General features: G+C 45.0%; 1 protein-coding gene across 4 annotated transcripts in view; it reads left to right on the top strand.

Annotated features, from left to right (window-relative positions):
• The window catches only part of RNF8 (ring finger protein 8), a 67,035-nt gene that overhangs the window by 13,515 nt on the left and 37,109 nt on the right, over positions 1-16,411 (top strand). For all 4 annotated transcript variants that reach the window (XM_056568676.1, XM_056568675.1, XM_056568674.1 and 1 more), the window contains exons 2-3: positions 3,928-4,056; positions 15,161-15,820. In XM_056568676.1, coding sequence (XP_056424651.1) covers positions 3,928-4,056; positions 15,161-15,820 — 789 coding nt within the window. The remainder of the gene's footprint in view (positions 1-3,927; positions 4,057-15,160; positions 15,821-16,411) is intronic.

Here is a 16,411-nt window from a genome sequence, read left to right as displayed (position 1 = left end):
ATAATATATATCAGGACACAGTGAGGTGATATTACAGGTATAATAATATATATCAGGACACGGTGAGATATTACAGGTATAATAATATATATCAGGACACGGTGAGGTGATATTACAGGTATAATAATATATATCAGGACACAGTGAGATGATATTACAGGTATAATAATATATATCAGGACACAGTGAGATGATATTACAGGTATAATAATATATATCAGGACACAGTGAGGTGATGTTACAGGTATAATAATATATATCCGGACACAGTGAGGTGATATTACAGGTATAATAATATATATGAGGACACGGTGAGATGATATTACAGGTATAATATATATATGAGGACACAGTGAGATGATATTACAGGTATAATAATATATATCAGGACACAGTGAGGTGATATTACAGGTATAATAATATATATCAGGACACAGTGAGGTGATATTACAGGTATAATATATATCAGGACACAGTGAGGTGATATTACAGGTATAATAATATATATCAGGACACAGTGAGGTGATATTACAGGTATAATAATATATATCAGGACACAGTGAGGTGATGTTACAGGTATAATAATATATATCCGGACACAGTGAGGTGATATTACAGGTATAATAATATATATGAGGACACGGTGAGATGATATTACAGGTATAATATATATATGAGGACACAGTGAGATGATATTACAGGTATAATAATATATATCAGGACACAGTGAGGTGATATTACAGGTATAATATAGATCAGGACACAGTGAGGTGATATTACAGGTATAAAAATATATATCAGGACACAGTGAGATATTACAGGTATAATAATATATATCAGGACACGGTGAGATATTACAGGTATAATAATATATATCAGGACACGGTGAGATGATATTACAGGTATAATAATATATATCAGGACACGGTGAGGTGATATTACAGGTATAATAATATATATCAGGACACGGTGAGGTGATATTAAAGGTATAATATTATATATCAGGACACGGTGAGGTGATATTACAGGTATAATAATATATATGAGGACACGGTGAGGTGATATTACAGGTATAATAATATATATGAGGACACGGTGAGGTGATATTACAGGTATAATAATATATATGAGGACACGGTGAGGTGATATTACAGGTATAATAATATATATCAGAACACGGTGAGATGATATTACAGGTATAATAATATATATCAGGACACAGTGAGGTGATATTACAGGTATAATAATATATATCAGGACACAGTGAGGTGATATTACAGGTATAATAATATATATCAGAACACGGTGAGATGATATTACAGGTATAATAATATATATCAGGACACGGTGAGATATTACAGGTATAATAATATATATCAGGACACAGTGAGGTGATGTTACAGGTATAATAATATATATCAGGACACAGTGAGGTGATATTACAGGTATAATAATATATATCAGGACACGGTGAGATATTACAGGTATAATAATATATATCAGGACACAGTGAGGTGATATTACAGGTATAATAATATATATCAGGACACGGTGAGGTGATATTACAGGTATAATAATATATATCAGGACACAGTGAGATGATATTACAGGTATAATAATATATATCAGGACACAGTGAGATGATATTACAGGTATAATAATATATATCAGGACACAGTGAGGTGATGTTACAGGTATAATAATATATATCCGGACACAGTGAGGTGATATTACAGGTATAATAATATATATGAGGACACGGTGAGATGATATTACAGGTATAATATATATATGAGGACACAGTGAGATGATATTACAGGTATAATAATATATATCAGGACACAGTGAGGTGATATTACAGGTATAATATATATCAGGACACAGTGAGGTGATATTACAGGTATAATAATATATATGAGGACACGGTGAGGTGATATTACAGGTATAATAATATATATGAGGACACGGTGAGGTGATATTACAGGTATAATAATATATATGAGGACACGGTGAGGTGATATTACAGGTATAATAATATATATGAGGACACAGTGAGGAGATATTATACCTGTAATATCACCTCATTGTGTCCTGATATATATTATTATACCTGTAATATCACCTCACCGTGTCCTGATATATATTATACCTGTAATATCCCCTCACTGTGTCCTCATATATATTATTATACCTGTAATATCTCACCGTGTCCTGATATATATTATTATACCTGTAATATCACCTCACTGTGTCCTGATCTATATTATTATACCTGTAATATCTCACCGTGTCCTGATATATATTATTATACCTGTAATATCACCTCACTGTGTCCTGATCTATATTATACCTGTAATATCACCTCACTGTGTCCTGATATATATTATTATACCTGTAATATCACCTCACTGTGTCCTGATATATATTATTATACCTGTAATATCATCTCACCGTGTCCTCATATATATTATTATACCTGTAATATCACCTCACTGTGTCCGGATATATATTATTATACCTGTAACATCACCTCACTGTGTCCTGATATATATTATTATACCTGTAATATCATCTCACTGTGTCCTGATATATATTATTATACCTGTAATATCACCTCACTGTGTCCTGATATATATTATACCTGTAATATCACCTCACTGTGTCCTGATATATATTATACCTGTAATATCATCTCACTGTGTCCTGATATATATTATACCTGTAATATCATCTCACCGTGTTCTGATATATATTATTATACCTGTAATATCACCTCACCGTGTCCTGATATATATTATTATACCTGTAATATCATCTCACCGTGTCCTGATATATATTATTATACCTGTAATATCTCACCGTGTCCTGATATATATTATTATACCTGTAATATCACCTCACCGTGTCCTGATATATATTATTATACCTGTAATATCATCTCACCGTGTCCTGATATATATTATTATACCTGTAACATCACCTCACTGTGTCCTGATATATATTATTATACCTGTAATATCTCACCGTGTCCTGATATATATTATTATACCTGTAATATCATCTCACCGTGTTCTGATATATATTATTATACCTGTAATATCACCTCACCGTGTTCTGATATATATTATTATACCTGTAATATCACCTCACCGTGTCCTGATATATATTATACCTGTAATATCCCCTCACTGTGTCCTCATATATATTATTATACCTGTAATATCTCACCGTGTCCTGATATATATTATTATACCTGTAATATCACCTCACCGTGTCCTGATATATATTATTATACCTGTAATATCACCTCACCGTGTCCTGATATATATTATTATACCTGTAATATCATCTCACCGTGTCCTGATATATATTATTATACCTGTAACATCACCTCACTGTGTCCTGATATATATTATTATACCTGTAATATCTCACAGTGTCCTGATATATATTATTATACCTGTAATATCATCTCACCGTGTTCTGATATATATTATTATACCTGTAATATCACCTCACCGTGTTCTGATATATATTATTATACCTGTAATATCACCTCACCGTGTCCTGATATATATTATACCTGTAATATCCCCTCACTGTGTCCTCATATATATTATTATACCTGTAATATCTCACCGTGTCCTGATATATATTATTATACCTGTAATATCACCTCACTGTGTCCTGATATATATATATTATACCTGTAATATCACCTCACTGTGTCCTGATATATATTATTATACCTGTAATATCACCTCACTGTGTCCTGATATGTATTATTATACCTGTAATATCATCTCACCGTGTCCTGATATATATTATTATACCTGTAATATCACCTCACTGTGTCCTGATATATATTATTATACCTGTAATATCACCTCACTGTGTCCTGATATGTACGGTACTTTCTTCCTTCAGGTTTCCTTGGGCCGAGGTCTCAGTGTCACGTACCAGCTGGTCTCCACCCTGTGCCCCCTCATGATCTCCCGTGCACATTGTATCTTCAAGCAGAACGCAGAGGGACAATGGACAATCACCGACAACAACGTAAGTGCGGCACCTGTGCGGTTATTACAGTGCTGGAGCAGCGGGATGTAGTGGAGCCGACTGACCCTCCTGTATAGATCTGCACAACATCAGGGATTCATGAGGATTTTGGGGTGACATTCGGTGGGTCTAATCCTCGTGCAGCCAGGATCTTAATCATGGCCTCCAGTTTCCTCAGGACCTTCCTGTGTGGACTGAACTTATAGTGGGGAACGTCTCATAAGTCAGTGACAGGAAGAGCTAATGGAGGGGAAAGCCTGTAGAGAACTGATACCAGGAAGAGAAACCCAAGGAAGGGCAGGGAAAGTCGTATAAAGGTGAGGAACACCGGAGTGGTGACTGAGGTTTCCCCTAAAGGGAAGGATTCTTCTTCATAAGTGTTACACTAGATGGCGCCATGTATCAATTATATGTTATGTCTGGGACTTGGCTGCGGTGAGTCCTTCCATACCCTTGTTATAGTCTGAAAATGTTCTGACTGTATTGGTACAGGATAAGTAATGTATGTATGTACACAGTGACCTCACCAGCAGAATAGTGAGTACAGCTCTGGAGTATAATACAGGATATAACTCAGGATCAGTACAGGATAAGTAATGTAATGTATGTACACAGTGACCTCACCAGCAGAATAGTGAGTACAGCTCTGGAGTATAATACAGGATATAACTCAGGATCAGTACAGGATAAGTAATGTAATTTATGTACACAGTGACCTAACCAGCAGAATAGTAAGTACAGCTCTGGAGTATAATACAGGATATAACTCAGGATCAGTACAGGATAAGTAATGTAATGTATGTACACAGTGACCTCACCAGCAGAATAGTGAGTACAGCTTTGGAGTATAATACAGGATATAACTCAGGATCAGTACAGGATAAGTAATGTAATATATGTACACAGTGACCTCACCAGCAGAATAGTGAGTACAGTCCTGGAGCATAATACAGGATATAACTCAGGATCAGTACAGGATAAGTAATGTAATGTACACAGTGACCTCACCAGCAGAATAGTGAGTACAGCTCTGGAGTGCTGACCAATTAGTTGCGGGTGTGGTCGTGCTTCAGCTGTGCTGTGTGTGTCTGCTGTGTCTCCTGAGCTCCAGGGATTTCCATCTGTTCCACCTGGGGCCTGCTTCCTCCTCCCCAGGGAGGGAGTGGGTTTCCAGGCATGAGTGAGGGAGGCGAGGCCCAGGCTTCTGCTCCTCGGAATAGGCCGCAGGGGAGCAGTAGAAGCCAGCAAGCGGCCGGAACATCGGAGGATTTGGGGGTGAGGCGTTCCACCAGGAGTCGCAGCAATGCTGCTCCAACTCCCCCCACAGAGGTGAGGAGCTCCAAGGCTGGATCCACCTCGGGAAAGCTGGGTGTTTCCAGCGGAAAGCTGGGTTCATCAGGAAGGAGGCAGAGTACTCACGGAGGTGAAGCCGACCTCAGTGAGGAAGGCTGGGGAGTGCTGAGGACCCGGGAGTCTATTTCCACCTATACGTCCCGGGTAAAAAGTCACCTCCGTGAGTATGAAGACGCCTGTAAGGCCATCAGGAGGCTCCGAGAGGAACTGCGCTGTGCCCGTGCCAGGGCTAAGGTAACTCCTAAGAGGAAAAAGGCAGAGATCCAGGCAGAGATAAAAAGACTTTTGGCTGAAATACAAGCTTTGGAGGAGAGGAGAGCAGAATTACTGGCGAAGAGTGGCCCATTTAAAGAAAAATTGGAAAATGAGGAGCGCTTCAGGGTGACAGAAGAAGAAAAAAATAAAAGGTTGATGGGGCTGCAACCTGAGAGCCAGGTGGATGATGCGGAGGAGATGGAGGAAGAACAACAGCCAGATCCACCTGGTGGCCTGCGGCAACAGCAGCAGGCCCCGTACAGTGGGCCCCCTGCACAGCAACCAGCAGTATCACCTGCCGACTCAGGGGAGGACAGTGACAGCAGCTACCAGGGAGGGGCGCTAATGGCCCAGATCCGCATGCTGGAATCCCCAGTGTGTCCTCAGAATCTGGTGTTTGGAGATGAGCTCCCAAATGAGGCACCTGGGGGTAAGAAGAAAAAGAAGACCAAGCCAAAGCAGCAAGAAGTGGTGAGTTACATCTACACCCCCCTCCCTGTAAACCCTGAGTCGGCCGCAGGGTCAGCTCATTGTGCAAGCCCCGTTACCCAGCCCAGCCCGTGTTCTGTGGTGGACTCGGTGCAAAGGTGCGGGGAGAGTACAGATACTAAAAGGGCGCAGAGCTCCATGCCTGTTTGCAGTAGCAGGGATGGAGCAGAGAAGGCATCGGCCGCAAGGCCGTACAGTGAGGGCGGCCCAGCGGTGGGCATAGAGGCAGACTCCGGTGCTGTAGTTCGCTCCCCTGTGGGAGAGGGGGGTGACTCAGTGCCGGAGGTAGTCGTGGTGGCTAAGGGAAAAATAGATTCTCCCAAAAGTAGAAAAAAACTTTTGTTTTGCATTGGCGCCGCTGATCCAGATCAGCGGCGCCCAGGAGCTGGACATTCTAGTACGGATGAGGCGGAGGGTACCGGTAAAAACAGGGCTGGGGCCGCTAATAAACAGGCTAGGCAGGCTTCCCGGTCCTTGTATAAGGGACCGGTGACCTGTCCTGTGGTGATGGCTCCAGCCCTGGTACCCAGTGATGCTGACAGTACAAAATCTGCGCCAGAACGCACCGGTCCAGCCAGTATGAATGTGGAGGTTAATGTTGGAGTGACTGAGGGTGTGAATGAGGGGAATAATTCATCTGTTACTAAAAATCTGTCTGGGGCTTTGAATAGTGGTTTGGGCTGTAGCACGGGTGGAGGTATGGGGGGCACATCAGCTAAAATAGGGGTCAATGGTTTGGGTATGGATTATGTGGAGGAGGGTGGTGAAGGGGCACAGATTAGTGGTGGGAATGTAGGGCCTGGTCCAGTTGCACCCCCAGCGGTGGCAGCACCCATCCGCAGCTACGCGAATGTCACCGCTGGGGGAAGGGGGGCAGCTTCCTCGTCCTCTGGCTCTGGGGAGAGCAGTTTGCAGCAGCGTCTCCTGGGGGCCTTAAGGAGAGGGGAGAGATCAATCAATGTAGAGGGTAGGGAGGTTGATCTATCCTTTTGGATAGAAAGACATGGTCTTTCAGCCTTCCGAGAGGAAAGAGGGGGGGATACTGTGTGGTCCCTCCCTACAGCCGGGCCAGGTGGTCTCCGTAGGAATGTGGTCCGGCTGAGGTGGAGAGGCAGTGATACATGTCCTCCAAGATCTAAAGTTGTTGAGCTTCTGCTGAAGTTGGGCTTTAAGGCAGCTGACATCTATGCCTTGATACATCCTTATGGTACCCCTGAGTTCGATATCAGCTTTGTTCGGCCGGAGGGGCTTGAGCTCTTCTGGTCGAATTATGAGTTGGTAAAGAATGAGCCCGGCTGGCGAGACTTTGCCATTCAGGCAGTGTCTCGCCAAAATAATGTCAAGAAGGTGACCGTTTTAACCCGTAATGAATCGCTTTCTTGTATTGACATCATGACGTGGCTAGGTCGGTATGGTGAGGTGGTGGAGGTCCCAAAAAAGAACAGGGATGAATATGGCATCTGGTCAGGGGCCTGGACGTTTATGGTCAAGCTTAGGCGTTCAGGAAACACCGTTACCCATATACCATCTGCGACCTTCCTCGGAAGGGATCGTATCCAGATCTTCTACCAGGGTCAGCCGAAGCTCTGTCACAGATGTGGTGACCCCACACATTTTAGTGCCAATTGCACTGTGCAGAAGTGTACTCTGTGTGGGGAAATAGGCCATCTCGCTACATCTTGTGCGGAGATTAGGTGTCACCTGTGTGGTGACTTAGGTCACCCATTCAGTCGCTGCCCTCGTTCCTTTGTCAACGCGGTTGTTGCCCCGGTGGGAGTAAGCCGTGAGGTGGATTCTGCTGGGGGGATGGCTGTCGGGGATGAAGGAGTGCAGGGGCCAGGGAAGAAAAGTAAGCAGAAGACGCCTGCCCAACTGAGGCGTCTCGAGAAGCGTCAAAGGGAAAGGGACAGGGAGATTCAGGACTCACAGGAGCATCAACCAACTGGGGTGACTCCTGATCCTGTCCCTGCGGCCAGTCTTACTGCTGAGGCCCTGGGGGATAGTGAACTGGATGAGGAGACTGGAAGGATCCACAAAGAGGGGGATGCCGTCTCCTCACTGTCCTCCCATGGTGGGAGCGCGGATGAGGACAGTGGGGGATGGGCAGAAACAAAGCGGGGTACTCGGAAGAATAAGAAAAGGAGAGATGTAAGATCTTCTCCCAGATGCCAAAGGAAGGTACAACTGATCTCCCTCTGATTGGTCTCTCCAACCGGTTCCGAGCCCTCCGCGACATTTCCTCTTCGGAGGAGGGGGTGGCTGGGGGTGAGGTTCCGGATGTTGCGGTGGGGCTCACAGGAGATGCTGAGTCCTCTCTCCCTGGGGAATCTATGTCTTCAGGGGGGGGAGACAGGCCCAGAGTCAGGGGACGAGGAAAATGTATATAAAGGGAAAATGGACACATCTATTTCACTTAAAAGGGGTAAACCATCATCTGATGAGGAGGGTAGTGGGGTGGATGGGAAGGATGGTGGGAAAAAGAAAGCTGTCTAACTCAATCACCCTTGATGGCGGCACCCTCTCCGTTGACTCTGGCATCCATTAATGTTGCCAGCATAAAGTCAGATACGGCTCGATTTGCGGCCTATGATTTTTTTGCCCATATTAATGCTGATATTTTATTTTTGCAGGAGACCAGGCTAACAGATATGTCATCTATCTACAAGGCTAAAAGAGAGTGGAGGAATGGGCCCTCCTACTGGTCTCTTGGGGCCGAGCCGTATAGCGGAGTGGCGGTCCTTTTTACCGCAGCGGTAGAATGCCGACGGGTTATCGAGTTAGAAATGGGGAGGTGCCTGATCTTAGATGTCCTCATGAAGGGACAAGAACTTCGCCTTATTAACATCTACGGCCCACAGTCTAAGTGGGACCGGAAGTGTCTCTTTATGAGGATCAAGCCCTATCTTTTTACAAGTCGGCAGGTGGTCTTTGGAGGGGACTTTAATGCTGTCACGAGGCCCCAAGACAGGGGAGGTGCCAGAGACAAGCTGACTTATGATAGCGCCGCCCTTAATAGCATAGCGAGTGAGGCTCGCCTGGTGGATGTCCACATCCGGCACACCCCAGGCCACGTGGGATTCACCTATCATAGGGGTAGTTGTAGGTCTAGGATAGACAGGTTTTATTTAAAGGAGGAGGCCGTCTCTTCAGCAGTATCTGTTGTTGAGGTGGAGTTCTCCGATCACTGTTTAATTTTGTTTTCTCTGAATGTCGCAGAGACCCCCCGGATGGGCAGAGGCTATTGGAAGCTGAATTCGTCTCTCTTGGAAGAAACGGAGATAAGACAGTCCTTTGAGGATTTTCTTCAGAGCCAGGTACCATTGCTGGGCCTTTGTAGCAGTAAGTCAGAGTGGTGGGAGATCTTCAAGGAAAGGGTTGCGAGATTCTTCCGCCAGCTCTCGGGCCTCAGAAGCCTAAACAGGTACCGTTTGTACCAGGGCCTGAGGAAGAAACTTGAGAACCTTGTCTCGACTGGAGGTAGTCGTGACGATATCTCCAGAGTGAAGTCCTTGCTGATGAAGTGCCAGTACGACAGACACGCATCTTTGGTTTTTGAGAGGGATTACGGGAAGTACCGCTCGCCCGACCCTTACAGAAACTGCAAGATGTCAGTGAATAGTAAAGTAGTCTCAGGACTGATTGATAGTACGGGATCCTTGAAAAGGTCCAGATCAGGGATCCTGGAGGTCATCAGATCCTTCTACTCGCACCTCTTGGGAAGGAAGGATCTAGATCGGGATAAGGTATCAGCTTTCTTGGCTGAAACCGTCCCTGAACCAGGAGTAGACCCCTCTCTTGACGTTTTGACAGAGATGATCCGGGAAGAGGAAGTCAGGATGGCTATTGATGGGCTTGCCCTCAAGAAGTCACCCGGTCCGGATGGCTTAACATCTGAGTTCTATAAGACCTTTAAGGACACTTTGGTTCCCCTCTTGACTGCGGTTTTTAATGAGTGTCTATCCTCGGGCACTCTGCCAAAGTCAATGAGGAGGTCAGCGCTGATCATCCTGTCAAAGGGTAAAGACCCGTTCCACATTGAGAATTGGCGTCCCATAGCGCTTCTCAATGTGGACCGAAAGATTCTGGCAAAAGTGCTGTTTAACCGGCTGGTGGAGTTTGCACCCCGGCTCCTTTCGGGGGCTCAGAATTGCTCTGTTCCGGGCCGCAGTACATTTAGTGCTGTGCTCAGTGTCCGAGAGGCTGTGGAGCAGGGTAGGGCTGGCCACTGGAAGGGGTACTTGCTGTCCTTGGATCAGGCAAAAGCGTTTGATCGGGTTAACCATGAGTACCTCTGGTCTGTTCTTCTGAGATATGGCCTGCCGGGGGGGTTTGTTGATTGGCTTAAGATCTTGTACGCAGGGGCAGAGAGTTTCCCGCTTGTGAATGGTTGGATTGGCCGCTCTTTTGAGGTTGGGTCTGGCGTCCGTCAGGGTTGTCCTTTGAGCCCGTTGCTGTACGTGTTTGCAATTGATCCTTTCCTTAGGAGGATTGATTGTGGACCGTTGGCGGGGGTGAGAATGGACCTGGCGGTGCCGGATTTGGCTCTGAGGGCGGTAGCGTATGCTGATGATGTCACCGTGTTTGTCTCCTCACATGAGGAAGGCCAATGGGTGATGTCAGAGGTGGACCGCTACTCGGAGGCATCCGGGTCCAAGATCAACCGGGATAAGTGCGAGAGTCTCTGGCTGGGAGGGGGAGATCCTAGTTTTGATCTCCCGGACGCCCTTCCAGGGCCCCAGGAATCTGCAAAAGTTCTCGGCATCGAATTTGGCCAAGGGGATTACCCCAAACAAAACTGGGACAGCAGGCTTAAGATCGCCGCTCAGAAGGTGGATCAGTGGAAGGGTTGGTCTTTGACCCTCCGGGAAAGGGTTAACCTGATCAAAACATTCCTGCTCCCTTTACTGATATACCTGGGCAGTGTATGCATGTTGCCAGAACCTCTTTGGACCCGGGTCTACAGTGTGTTCTTCCAGATGTTATGGGGGAGCAGACTGAACCTAGTGAAGAGGGAGGTTACTTACCGTACAAGGAGACTAGGGGGGTTGTGTATGGTCAACCCCGTGGTATTCCTAGTGAATACCTTTCTTAAGACCAATATAGCAAACCTCTGGTCAGAGAGGGCTCCTCCGTGGGTATCCTCCTGTAGGGGATGGTTTCAGCCTTTCTTCCAGGAATGGGAGACAGGAGGGCAAGTGAAGGATCTTCGCACACCACACGGACATCTCCCGGCTTACGCTACCCCGGTTCTGAAGGTTATTCGTCGGTGGGGTCTGGGGATGTGGGAGATTAGGACTCTGTCGAGGAAATTCCTTGACAAGAGGGTCCTGTCTTCTCATTTCCAGAGGCCATTGGCGCTCAAGGACTGCCCAAGTCGGGATCTGGAGGTGGGTTTAGAGCTTTTGAATTCTATCAGGATCCCCTTGAAGTTTTGGGACTTGACTTGGCGCTGCTTCCATGGGAAACTGTGTGTGAGGGACAATCTGAAGTGCAGGAGCTCTGATGACCGGGGATGTCCCCGCGAAGAGTGTGGAGGCATGCTGGAAAGCATGGAGCATTTTCTGCTTCATTGTCCCTTTAACACAGAGGTTTACACCAGGGTGGGCGCTTCCATTGGTTGGCCTCGGCTGGCCAGTCTCTCCTATGCGGAATGGGCCTATGGGGCATTCAGAAACCTTGGAGGCTGGGACCGGTGCACTTTATTCCTAGTCAGCTCAGTGGTTAGGTACTACACGTGGAACGCACGGTGTTTAGTGTCGACGCAGCGTAAAATCCTCCCTGTGGATGTGGTGGTTAGGAACATTCTCGGTGACCTGGTGAAGGTGCGTTCTCTGGAGTACGAGAGGCTGGGTGCTGGCAGGGCCTCTCGTCTATGGAGGGGCTCTGCCTTTAAAGTGCCTTAGCCTGTTGTCCCCCCCTGGTGGTGGGCTGATGCTGGCACATTAGTCTTTTTGTTTTGAGCAGTTGGTTTATGGTAATATAGGGCTTGCAGGCACTGAACTTGAGCTTTAGGGGTTTGTTGTTTGGCTTATAGTGTTATATGTATTTGTTATTGTATTTATTGTTGTAGTCTATTTGTATACTTATGTATTGTATATATTGTTAGTCTGTGTATATTTTATGTAATGTATATATTGTATATATTGTGTGATGCCACCTGGGGTTTGGGTTTAGTTTAGGCTGGGTGGTGGTTAAAAAGGGGGGAGGGGGTTTGTATGGGACTTTTATATATACAGAAAATCCTGGACTGGTTCATGGACGTCCGGTAACATGTACTGGGGGCATGGGATGCGGGACCAGCTCAGGGCCAAAAAAAAAAAAAAAAAAAAAGTGGTGTTATTTTGTTTTTGTTGGTTTTTATTATTTTGTATATATTATTATTGTTGTTGTTGTTATTCTTTTTGGTATATTACTGGTATTGGGTTTTTGGTATTGCAACTGGGCCAGGAAATTCACATTTAGTATTAGTGTATATTAGTGTATATAGTTTATTAGTATGGTATGGGTATTATGGGTATTATAGGAATATGTCTTTTGTAAATATTGTATATATTTGTTTGTGTGCAGGAATGAGTGTGGGGTGGACCGGTGTTGTATTTTATGCTATTGTGTTGGTTTTATGATCGTTATATTAATATGTTCTGTTGGATATGATATGTTTGTTTTGTAATTTTTTTTTATTGTTATGTTTGAAATTTTAATAAAAGATCTACAGGATATAACTCAGGATCAGTACATGATAAGTAATGTAATGTATGTACACAGTGACCTCACCAGCAGAATAGTGAGTACAGCTCTGGAGTATAATACAGGATATAACTCAGGATCAGTACAGGATAAGTAATGTAATGTATGTACACAGTGATCTCACCAGCAGAATAGTGAGTACAGCTCTGGGGTATAATACAGGATATAACTCAGGATCAGTACAGGATAAGTAATGTAATGTATTTACACAGTGACCTCACCAGCAGAATAGTGAGTACAGCTCTGGAGTATAATACAGGATATATCTCAGGATCAGTACAGGATAAGTAATGTAATGTATGTACACAGTGAGCTCACCAGCAGAATAGTGAGTGCAGCTCTGGAGTATAATACAGGATGTAACTCAGGATCTGTACAGGATAAGTAATGTAATGTATGTACACAGTGACCCCATCAGAATAGTGAGTACAGCTCTGGAGTATAATACAGGATATAACTCAGGATCAGTACAGAATAAGTAATGTAATGTATATACACAGTGATATCACCAGCAGAATAGTGAGTACAGCTTTGGAGTATAATACAGGATATAACTCAGGATCAGTACAGGATAAGTAATGTAATATATGTACACAGTGACCTCACCAGCAGAATAGTGAGTACAGTGCTGGAGCATAATACAGGATAGGGGTGTGAATCGCCAAGAATTTGGCGATTCGATTCGAATCGCGATACCAGTGTGGCGATTCGATATATCGCGATATATCGCGATACCGTCTAGGTGACGATACATCGCGATATATCGCCCACCTGGGAGCATTCATAGATCCCAATAGACGCCGCTGTCAGCTTTGACAGCGGCGATCTAGTACTCCGGTGCTCACTTTTCTCATGTTATCCCGTCCGGGCTGCAAAATAAAATAAAACGCACTTTATCTTACCTGCCAACGAGCCCCCGGAGCTCCGGTACAGTCCGGTACAGGTGTTCGGTCCCCGGGCTGTATTCTTCTTACTTCCTGTTAGTCCGGCACGTCACATGGAGCTTCAGCCTATCACCAGCGGAGGCGGGACATCGCTGTGGCTGGTGATAGGCTGAAGCTCCATGTGACGTGCCGGACTAACAGGAAGTAAGAAGAATACAGCCCGGGGACCGAACACCTGTACCGGAGCTCCGGGGGCTCGTTGGCAGGTAAGAAAAGTGCGTTTTATTAAAAATTCCACATCCCTAAAAGAATCGATTCAAAAATATTTTGAATCGATTCTGTATCGGCAAATGAAAAATCGCGATTATCGCGAGAATCGATTTTTTTCTTACATCCCTAATACAGGATATAACTCAGGAACAGTACAGAGTAAGTAATGTAATGTATGTACACAGTGACCTCACCAGCAGAATAGTGAGTACAGCTCTGGAGTATAATACAGGATATAACTCAGGATCAGTACAGGATAAGTAATGTAATGTATGTATACAGTGACTCCACCAGCAGAATAGTGAGTGCAGTTCTGGAGTATAATACAGGATATAACTCGGGATCAGTACAGGATAAGTAATGTAATGTATGTACACAGTGACCTCACCAGCAGAATAGTGAGTACAGCTCTGGAGTATAATACAGGATATAACTCAGGATCAGTACAGGATAAGTAATGTAATGTATATACACAGTGACCTCACCAGCAGAATAGTGAGTACAGCTCTGGAGTATAATACAGGATATAACTCAGGATCAGTACAGGATAAGTAATGTAATGTATGTACACAGTGACTCCACCAGCAGAATAGTGAGTGCAGCTCTGGAGTATAATACAGGATATAACTCAGGATCAGTACAGGATAAGTAATGTAATGTATGTACACAGTGACTCCACCAGCAGAATAGTGAGTGCAGCTCTGGAGTATAATACAGGATATAACTCAGGATCAGTACAGGATAAGTAATGTAATGTATGTACACAGTGACCTCACCAGCAGAATAGTGAGTACAGCTCTGGAGTATAATACAGGATATAACTCAGGATCAGTACAGGATAAGTAATGTAATGTATGTACACAGTGACTCCACCAGCAGAATAGTGAGTACAGCTCTGGAGTATAATACAGGATATAACTCAGGATCAGTACAGGATAAGTAATGTCATGTATGTACACAGTGACCTCACCAGCAGAATAGTGAGTGCAGCTCTGGAGTATAATACAGCATGTAGTCTATGTACAGAGGCCACAATTAATAATCAGGGCTTATTTCTGGGTGGTGGGATTGGACATAAGGTTTTTAAATAAAATGTTGTCTTTTAGAGCCTCAATGGAGTTATGCTTAATAAAGAGAAGCTGGAGCCTGGGAAGCTTTATGTCCTGCCCAAAGGGAGCTACATTCAACTGGGGGTCGCTCTCCCAAATACTGAAAAAGTTGAGTTTGAGTACGAGTTGGTTCAAGAAAATCTAGAACAGATTCGTCCGCTTCTGACCCGTCCGCAGCCGGGGAAGAGCAAATCAACCAGAACCAAGCGAAAACTAAACTGTGAAGACTCCGAGGCCTCTGGGACTGAGGGCACCTCCAGCATGGCCAAAGCCAAAATCCACCGGGTCGTAAGAGACAGCAGCGAACAAACAAAGTCACATAAGACTGAGATGTCTAAGCAGCCCACATTAAAGATGGCGGAGGAGGCAGCGGAGGAGCTGGACGGCTCTATGGACAATGACCCTATGGCCTCCACTCAGGCCACATCTCACAACCCCTCACATTTAACCAAAATGAGACAGTTCATCGTAGAGCTGAAGAATTTTATTGATCAGGTCCAGGAGAAGCTAAAGACCCCACAGCCTGGCGGATCTTCAGATAACCAACATCTTCAGTCCTCCCAGCAGGAGCTGCAGGAGCTGAGCACCAGACGTGAGGAGCATCTCCAGAGGGTCAGCGAGCTGAAGAAGATCTTCCAGGAGGAGCAAGAAAACACGGTACGAGGAGACGACGCGGGTGTAGGTGATGATTAGACTCCTGGGTCGCTACTTTTCTTTATACGCCATTGTGTCTGCTGGTTACTTTAGTACCTCTCATGTGGGGGGGGGGGGGGGAACTTTTGATGTGTTGCAGAGACAGATCAAGTGTTGATAGGTCAGACCCAGGCAGATCTCGAGAACAAGCTGAAGTCTCTGATTAGTGCGTTATCTTACAGCTCTCGGTCATGTGACTTGGACGGACTCATAATATAACTCTGTGGAGCCCCCTAGACTCGGAGAGTGGAGTGTGTGGCTCATCTGTCAGGATCTAAACACTCAGACAGCGATAGATGAAAACCTTTCATACCCTTAAAGGGGTACTCCGCTGCTCATCGTTTGGAACAAACTGCTCCGAACGCTGGAGCCGAGAGCTCGTGACATCATAGCCCCACCCCCTCATGACTTCACACTCCGCCCCCTCAATGCAAGTCTATGGGAGGGGGCGTGACAACCGTCACGCCCCCTCCCATAGACGTGCATTGAGGGGGCGGGTGTGAAGGCATGAGGGGGCGGGGCTATGACGTCACGAGCTCTCGGCTCCAGCGTTCG

Source organism: Hyla sarda, chromosome 3 (genome assembly GCF_029499605.1).
Source record: "Hyla sarda isolate aHylSar1 chromosome 3, aHylSar1.hap1, whole genome shotgun sequence".
Classification (NCBI taxonomy): domain Eukaryota; kingdom Metazoa; phylum Chordata; class Amphibia; order Anura; family Hylidae; genus Hyla; species Hyla sarda.
Note: the sequence above shows the minus strand (reverse complement) of the source record. Positions and strands in the feature narration are given on the sequence as shown.